At 39.5% G+C, this 9,651-nt stretch overlaps 1 protein-coding gene across 1 annotated transcript; it reads right to left on the reverse strand.

Annotated features, from left to right (window-relative positions):
- Window positions 1-702: 702 nt before the first annotated feature.
- On the reverse strand, window positions 703-7,452 carry LOC309496385 (uncharacterized protein; the record flags this gene model as incomplete). The annotated part of the gene is made up of 7 exons (XM_082166378.1): window positions 6,772-7,452; window positions 3,638-5,074; window positions 2,928-3,526; window positions 2,175-2,418; window positions 1,841-1,991; window positions 1,462-1,743; window positions 703-735 (listed from the first exon to the last, which is right to left on the reverse strand). Exons 3-7 carry the CDS (start codon window positions 3,037-3,039, stop codon window positions 703-705), a joined length of 822 nt encoding a protein of 273 aa, XP_082022504.1. The 5' UTR covers window positions 3,040-3,526; window positions 3,638-5,074; window positions 6,772-7,452.
- Window positions 7,453-9,651: the final 2,199 nt, after the last annotated feature.

A 9,651-nucleotide genomic window follows, 5' to 3' on the forward strand; every position in this document is an offset into this window, starting at 1 on the left:
CATTTTCTTTCTCCAAACCCACAGCTGTCTTCACAGGGTCAGCCAGGGGCACAGGCGCAAGTCGCAAAAAGAAAAAGTCAGGAATGTAAATAATGTTTGTAGGGTAATTATTGGTGGTTCTGATAACTGTTACCATAGCTCATTAGTCAAGCAGATTCTCTTAAGTAAATAAATAAATTAAATAGAATTTAAAGGGGACCTATTATGCTAATTTTCAGTTCTTTATTTTTATTCCGATACTCCACTACGCTGATTTCACGCAGCCGTTATTCTGAAATCGAAAGCGAGGCTCCGGTGGGAAGAAAACCGGAAGTGTCGCCTTTAATCACAGGAGAGTCGTGAATGCGATGGCGTATTGTTGTGTTTAATGATGTTGTGTCAATTCTAAAAATGTACATACATTTCTTTCATACTTTAGACTATATACAGTGAAATTCATTTATAAATAAAATAATTTTTTTATATATAATTCAGAATGTAAAAAAAGAAGCAGGAATGAACTATATACATATCCTATATTGAATAGTAACATCCAATAGTGTAAATCACGGCAGCAGCTTCAGGTTGGTAATCCAAGGCATTGTTGTTTATCTTTACTTCCGGGGTTCTTCCCACCGGAGCCTCACTTTCGATTTCAAAATGGTGGCTGCGTGAAATCAGCGTCTAGAGTAGCTTTGCATGATCCTTAAAAAAAATCCTTATTTAGGATGGTCTTTTCTCATATTTCAGGGATCTCTAGACACACCAGGGACACATATTTATGTTGAAAAGACATTACAAAGTGCATTTTGTCTAATTATTGTAAAAAAAACAATTGTTTGTTTTAGAGTCTTTTTTCTTTCTCACGGGGGGAGCAAGGCATATGCCTGAAAGGAAAAGGTCACAAAAGAGTAAGTGCATTGCATGTAAATGCAATGATTGATACTTTTCTATACATTGCAACTTTTACCCCTGTTTATTTGCTATAGTTCAATTGCTTTTTTTTTTTTTTTACTACTTACAACAGACAATTAGTCACAATTTTATTTATTTATTTAATCATTTAGCAAACGCTTTTATCCAAAGCGACTTAGCGACCAGCAACAGGGCAACAATATGTAAATGTCTTGACCAGTCCAGCTAGTCCAGCGTAGCACACATAACCATGATTATTCATAATAGATATAGAATAGGAAGTGATTAGTATTATTGAGATTAGTACATTGACAACCTATAAAATCCAACAGGCTTAATTCAGGGCTGCCAACTTTTGAGTTCACCTTAGAGTGAGATTTTGGGGGCGGGGCTTGTTATGGGGGAGGGGCTTATTGAGGGGCGTGGCTTGGTGTGGAAAAAATACAAACACAAAATCATTGCATTAGCAGAAGTGTATTAGGTATATATTGACTGTCAAAGTATTTGGTATCTGTACAGAATTTCTTGGGAGATTTACATTACATTTAATTTTCACAAACATTTTACAGAAATAGGATTAACATGTGCTCTATTGTAAGTGCTGGTGGCTGATTTTGCAGCCTTAATCATTGATTTGGATGGCTCCCACTTGAAGCATGGCTCCAAGTCTGCCATCTTGATTGCCATTAGAGATGACAGTGTTCCCTCCAGGGCCAGGCTGTTTCTAGTTTTTGTTTTGTTTAATCCCACCAGCGAAAATACCCGCTCTGCATCAGCATTGGAGTGTGGCACGACTAACACCAATTTAGCAATGGTGGAGAGTCGCTCAAACCTGCCCACCCCTGTCACCTGTAAAATATGGACAACATGGTTATGTTACACCTTTAATAAATTCAGAAAGTCGCTGAACATGGGTTTTTAAAGAAGACAAAATAAGGTTTCTAACCTTGTGTTTTAAACTTGCCATATTGGCCCAGAAGCCCTCAATGTCTGGGTCTGCTTCCAATCTAGGCAAAGGCATGGTCTGATAGTCTAGGAACTCTTCCCCCAGTGCATCATGTTCCTGTGGGCTGTGATAAGGGAGAAGATGGACATACCTTTTTTGAAGAGAAAGAAGTGAAGAGTTAGAAAATTGCACACACTGCATATGAGATATACTGTACTTTAGTTCAAAATGTAATGTGAAAATGACTAGTTGTTTAGAACAGAGCAAGTTTCTATTCATTATTAATATCTGGAAAAAATCTTCTATCTGGAAGAAATTAATCTATACATTTTACCTCTCCACAAAGTAAAGGGCATCCTCCACCCCACATTCTGCCCTCTGCCTCACATCCACAAATCTGGCATGATTCAGCAAGGGTTCTCTCAGAGGCAGCTTTTGTAGGGCATACTCTACGGCTCTCATCAAGAACTTCAGAGCTGCAGTTTGGAATTTGTCCACTTGATGGGCTGTGATGTCCCCTGCATCAAGTAGATGGTTGAGCCTAGCCCTGGTGGTGAAGCCGACACTCAGTTTGTTTCCTATTAGAAATGCAAAAACATAATAAAAAACACCTACATACACACCTTTCCTTGAGCTTCATCTTAGTCGTTTTTAGTCATTATAGTTCTAAAAGAAAATATATTACATATAGCCTGGATATCGACGTATCGACTGACAGAGGTTTCACGCCAGGGAGCCAGTCATCTTCGAGTACTACTTCGAGTGCATCCACTTCCGTATTTATACCCGCGCAGCGGGGGTGGAGTGTGTGATGCAAATTATGCACGCCAATTCCATTGGGTAATTTTCAATAGTACTCGAAGATGACTGGCTCCCTGGCGTGATCCTATCAACTACGTCGAACGTGAGCGACTAAAATGGAGTTGTTGGAGACTTATCTTTTTCTTTGTGTCAAAAAATATGTAACTTTTTTGTATTTAATTATTGTACATACACACACAAAAAAAGAAGTGTGTTCAGACTTTTTACTGGTAATATACATTATGTAATATACACTTAATGTTATGGTACTTTAAATTACAATTACCAGGCAGATGGTTTTCCTTATCCACATATGGGATGTCCTCAGGCTTGTGATGGGACTGTAGTACTGTGGGCAAGATGAACTTAGAGCAGAGCTTGCGGATGAATTTAATCATCTGAAATATATATTCAAGAAAGAATTATCTCACCCAAACATTACATTAGTGCAACCTGAAAGGCAAAATACTGGCTTCCATCCCTTCAAGATATACCTCATCTTGCAATAAAAATATAGATGGATTTTCTCTCTGGAGGAGGAGATTCAGAGAGGTGAAGACTGGTATGGTGGCCTGGTAGAAGAGGAGGTACACTTCAGTCATGGGATCTGAAAAGGCTCCCCGTAGCCTCTTCAATCTTGGTTGATTCTCTTCTAAAAAGTGAGAGAAAATAAAGATACAGTACAACTCACACACATATTGTTAATGTCAAGAGAGCATATTAGACCACATATTTGGATATTTGTCTTACCCGTTGATTTAAAATAGCTGGAAAGTGGCTCGTATAATCTGAGAATGCGGGTAACACAGGTTTCAAGGCTCAACCACCGCACAGAGACATGCTGAAGGATTTCCATATATTCTGACTCAAAGAGCTCACAAAACTCTGTTTAAAGGCAATTAAATCCAAAATTTTAGAAAGGTCATGTTGAATGTTTACACTGCTATCAGTTGCTTAAAATCTTTATTATTTGTGTGGAGCAGGGTGGAAAGATACCTGCCAGAAAGCCCTTCCTATTGGTGCTGCCTTTAAACCAAAAGCCTACATCAACCACAATATCTTCGATATCAAAATCTGCCACCTGTAATTAATAATTTTTGTAAATTCATCATCTGTACATCACTTATATATTAAACATATATTCAGTCTACTCTCTTACCTCAGCAAAGGAAAAACCTGCTTGCTTTGCAGTGTTGTGTAGAATATGACACGGGCAGCCATGTACATAAACACTACTGTTTTTCTGTAGAATTCTTGATGCTATTGAATTACGTTGTCCAATTTTTACAGCTGCATTGTCCACAGACAGGCCAACACAGTTGCACCATGGAATACAATTTTCTTGTAATTGTCCATCAATCTTTTCGAAGATAAGCTCTGCTGTGCCACATCTAGTCCCACTTGTTGTGCACATATCAAGGAACCGATGGCCTACCTTGTTCACATCAAACACACGCACAGTAAGGGGGTTCATCTTTTCTCTTCCTGCATTGACAAAATAATTTGCTCATTATCTTAGGGAAAACCAAACAAAAATAGTAAAGGCAGCTCACATTCTTCAAAAATATGGCTATAACTCAGTGGATACCATGATGTAAATGCATTTCTTTCCTACCTGTGTCATTTGAGCCATCAGTAATGAGGGTGTATGGATTCTCTCTCATCAGCATTACCAGTGCGTTTTTGAAATGTGCAGCAACTGCTTGATTTATTATACAGGCAGTCTTGGTTCTTGCACATTTGTACTCCTGTGCAGTTGCAGAATCTTTGAAACACTCTTTCATGAGTGGCCCAAGATGATCTGTGACAGCCAGTGGTATGTTATGGTTTGCAAGCATCACAGCAATTTTTAATTCTGCCCTCCTTGTCTGCAAAATACAGTTGCATTGATGTCAAGTAGAATTCAATAGACACATGTCATATAAAAATCCAAAACTCTTTAGGAAATAAGATTATGTAAACAGTCATCATTAACCTCCACAATATAAACATAACACCACTGTGCATTACAAACCTTTATTTCTTGAGCAGTCATTGCCCCGACAGAAGGAAGCGGCACTGAGTACTGCTGAATTCCACTGCTGGATTGCAGTGCCTTCTGTTTTTCCTGATGGCCTTTGCTGTTTATGTGCCTAGTAACATCTGCTATTCCCTGGTGACAGCAAGCATTTTCTATCCTACATACAGAGCACCAATAATGTGTACTTAGTGTCCCCTTTGTTATGAATGGCCATTTTTCTGACCATTCATTTTTAAAGGAACATCGATAGGACGCAGCTCCGCTCTGGGCTTTAATCTTTTGGCCTGGTCTCTCTTCTTTCTCTGAGGGCTCAACTGTCTCCTGCTCTAAAGTCTCAGATAGACTTTCATGTTCCTCCTGTGTCTTTTCCTGCTGCTTCTCAGGGTCACAGGACTTCTTGGAGGGCTGATAAGCTGCCCACATCAGTGATGCGCGGGTCAATGTATAAACAACCCGCACCCGACCGACGTTTTCAACTAACCCGCCCGCAACTCGGACCGCAAAAAAAAAAGAAGAAAATATTGTACCCGACCCGCTTCCTGACCCGCATTTTTTTAAAGTAGTAAATGCATAGCAAGAAGTACACATGACAAAGCCAGCACTTTGGTCATCATCTTTCATTATTTCGGCAAATGTCTCCCACATTTTGCTCTTTCTGTTTTTTTGTATTTGCGGAGCTTCCACTCCCCAGTCTTCACCTTTTCTCTTGCCGCCTCCATCTCTACCTGCAGACTGAGCTCGTGCCTTCGCGCCAGTTATTCAGCCAATAAAGTGTAGCAGGCCTATGTATTTCATAGAAAATTGCATGTGAGCGGAGTGTGGAGCGGGAGCGAGCGGACGGATCTTGGACAGAGCGCAGAGCGGCATTTTTAAAAGGATGGAGCGTCGCCCTATTTCCCGCTCCAATTTCGCTCCGCGCACACCACGATTCTGAAGCATGCTCAGCCTGACTCAGTTGATGACTGCAAGATGGATTCTATTTTCAGTCAAAACTCGGCTCAATAATGGAGTTCAAAAAGTAGGCTACTTCAAAAAGGAAAATAAGAAGTCATACAGGTAGGCTACACTATAATATAAAACTAACTATAATGTGGTAGAAGAAAACGAATGTGGAGACATCGTTTCAGTCAGTAAAGATTCATTTTGGAATCTAAAAAGACACATCTCTCGAAAACATGCAGTGTGCTATCTGAACACGCTGGGAAGAAAGCAAAAGGTTAGCAAATTGAATGGCCTACGGTAACTTGTAACAAAGTGTAAATTAAATATAGTGTAATATTCAAACAATTGATACAAGCCCATTTCAATTTTAATCCTGCGCAAAAGTTCAGTTATAAGAATGTTGGCCTAATAGAATTTAGCCAACTTTTAAAACGTTTATGTATATTTTTTTATATTTTTGTTTATATAAATTTTATTTATATTATTAGGCCCATTTATTCGTTTTATTTTACAGCAGTTTATGTGTACAATGGATATAAGCCCATTTAAATTTTAATCGTGCGCGTTGCGCAAAAGTTAACTTATCAAAATTCTGGCCTAATAGTAAATTTATTTAAAAGAAATGTATGTAGGCTATATTTTTGTTTATATAATTGTTATTTATATTATTAGGCCCATTTATTCGTTAAATTTTACAGGACTTTGTGTAGGCTATATTCCTTATAGCCTATAGGCCTAATTTGAAATAAAACATTTCTATTTGAAAAATGTTGTTGTTGCTCATTAGTTGTTTAGGAGGTAAGGCTGTGGTCTAAGCTAACAGTGATATACATGTAGATTTTTTTTCCTTTTTTGGAGCGAGCGGGGGGGCGATTTTGGTGGAGCGCGGAGCAAACTGCGTTGAGCGCTGAGCGATAATGAGCGGAGCGGCCTGATGTAGCTTTGAGCGGGGGAGCGGAGGGGTGAACAGTTCCGTGAGCGATGAGCGGAGATTCTCACCGCTCCACTCCGCTCATATGCTCTCTAGTACTATATAAATTACAAAGGTTTAATTGGCATCTTTATTTCAAACGACCCGACCGACCGCGACCCGAATATCATTAAAAATATTTTTGGATGACTCGTAACCGCGGGTGACCGGTTGATTTCGGATCAACCCGCGCATCACTGGCCCACATTGATACAAGCGTTCTTTTCTTGCCTGTCCCTGACACTTTAGATAACATCCTATAACAGAAAATTCTAATTTATCCATACTGACACCACCACCAGTCAAATATCTGGACATGATTGATGAGTTGTGATTGATATATAAATAAAATAATTTAAATATGGGATGTCATTGACTTGACATTCTGTAGAAAACAATAATTAACATTAACTACTAGGCATATCCAGATATTTGTCATGTTTTTTTATGATAAAGTTATGAAAAATAACTGCTCAGTGCTGCAAAACAAACAACTCTGCTAATGCTAACTTAATTCTATATAAACTATAACAGCATAGGCCTATTAGCTACTAGCCTAAACTGGACGGAGACACGGGGCGCCCTGTAACTCACTGACCTGCCTGCGTTCACAATTCACACGGTGCAGATGGGAGGGAGAACGGCTGACTACACAGTTTATGGGAATAAATTGTGTATTTCCCTCACAATTGTCACCAAAAACTCACTACACCGTCTGTCTGGTCTCTCTGCGCGTTGCTTTGCGATATCATGCGGCGCGATTTTTTTTTTTTCTCACTGCTGCACAAGTCTGCGTGAGAAAAGGGGGGTGTGGCGTGAGAGCGTGAGAATTGGGTCAATTGCGTGAGTCTCACGCTGAATGCGTGAGAGTTGGCAGCCTTGCTTAATTAGTCTAATTTGACCAAAATGCATTGCCAAGTAGTAGAAGCAGCAGCAGTGGAGTATTCTCAGTTGTGAGCTGTGGCTTAGCAGTAGTATGGTTATTCAAGCAAGCATACCACATTGGAACTGAGAGTAATTTGGTTAAATGTTTTGATTAGTGATAAACATCACTTGCCATCCTTGCAAGTCTGGTCCCTACTTAAAGGGATACTCCACTTTTTTTGGAAACAGGCTCATTTTACAACTCCCCCAGAGTTAAACAGTCAAAATAATGTAATGATATGACGCAGCGCCTGAAAATAGTCGACCCTAGTCTACCGAGCAGGGGACTATTTTCAGGCGCTGCGTCATATCATTACGTCTGCTGCACTCATGGTACGGCAGCAAAGTTTCTTGATTATTAGGCAGGAATGAGAGTATAGCTCCTAGCCATATCAGCCTAGAAAATCACAACTTTTCATTTTCCGTCGGTCTTAGTACACAGTGTAACTACAGAAGTCAAGTTTTAGGAAAAATATTGAAACTCTTTGGTCATTTTTTTGAGAGAGATGCTAATGGTCTTGTTCGATTCAATAAGCTATGCTAAAAGTGGTCCCGCCAGACCCGGAGATCGGCTGAATGGATTTGAAAACGGTAAAACTCAACTGTTTATCTCTGGGGGAGTTGTAAAATCAGCCTATTTCCAAAAAAAGTGGAGTAACCCTTTAAGTCTTCATAGTTGTGTTTATTTTGTTCCTAAACTAACTATCTAATAAATATTTGAAACGTGTTTTTGTTCACAGATTGCTCCTACCACACTCGCCTAGAGGCTTTCCCCATCAGGAGTGTAGGAAGAGAAAGAGTGAGAAAGGTTAGACAGTCATAAAGGAACTGCAGAGTGTAGGCAGTATGCAGAGTGTAATATAGGATTTAGAAACTTCCTTGTGAGTTGGCAAATACATATTATACATACCATAATTGTTAGGTAGATACTTTTTATGTGTTTAGTCTTTTTGAATTACAGTTTATGAAGGAGTGTCTTCTGAAAATCAATGAAACTCAATGCCTATAACCAGACATAATAGCCTCGTGCTAAGAATGGAATTTTTTTTTTTTCTTGATAGGGCAAAGCAGAAATGTTGGTTGACTGGGAGCCCTGTCCAGTATGGTATGTATTCCTCTGTTCTTCTGCTTTATGAATTAGAGATGGGGGGGTTGGCTACAATCATTTTTTATTAATCCGTTCTGTTTCAGATTAAACAAGCATTTTAACAAGTGTAAAGCACACATCATTACAGAACATGTCTTTTATAAGTATAACAGTTTAATTTTCCATCTATGAAGGACCACCACCATTAATGCATGCATGAAGGTGCATGCATATCAGCCTTTGCTCAGCCAAAACCAAATATAAGTACAATACTACTAACTTCAATAAGAATGGTTTTTGTTGCAAATCAAACTTCAAACCGAGAACTGGAACCGGATTAAAGCAATTTACTGGAAATATGGCGTATCGAGGCGGAATGATTATCTACATCTTGGCTCTCCTGCTGCTTTCGCTCCGTTGCTGCTGGCTTGGTCGAGCTGGCGGTGTTGCGCGGGGAAGCGTTGTTGTCTTCGCTCAGCTGAGTCATCAAGCTGTATATCAAAATATCCTGAGCAATGGAACGGCTAACTTACCAACTACTGTCCGGCCACGCTCTAGGATGAAATCTTCAAGCTCAAACTACAAGCTAACCAGCTACCTGCTAATCACAATCTTATTGGCAGGTGACGTTCATTCAAACCCGGGACCAGTTTGCAAAGTTGAACGAAAGCCATTTTTGCCGGATAGCGTTACACCTCAGCTTGTAAACGCCACTGAACTGCATCAAGGAAGTGACAATCGATCTGTAAGTCCGATCGCAACTCCACAAAACACTATTTTTAACCTGAATGGCTGTAAAGAACATTTAAATAGAATGACGACCAAAAGGAAGTTTGAACTTTTTCAACCAGTAAACCAGTTTAAAGTATTGTGGGATAAAAGACTAAAACCCAAAGGCCTGCTCGGCGGACATTTGAACATAAGAAGTATTTTATCAAAGACAGAGCAAATTGAGGGTCTGTTGATGGATTCGAATTTGGACTTTCTTTTTCTCTCTGAATCATGGCTAACTGAGTTATCACCAAAGACTGCTTTTGCTGTACAGGGATATCATGTTTTTAGGAAGG

Source organism: Leuciscus leuciscus, assembly GCF_965113295.1.
Source record: "Leuciscus leuciscus genome assembly, chromosome: 4".
Classification (NCBI taxonomy): Eukaryota; Metazoa; Chordata; class Actinopteri; order Cypriniformes; family Leuciscidae; genus Leuciscus; species Leuciscus leuciscus.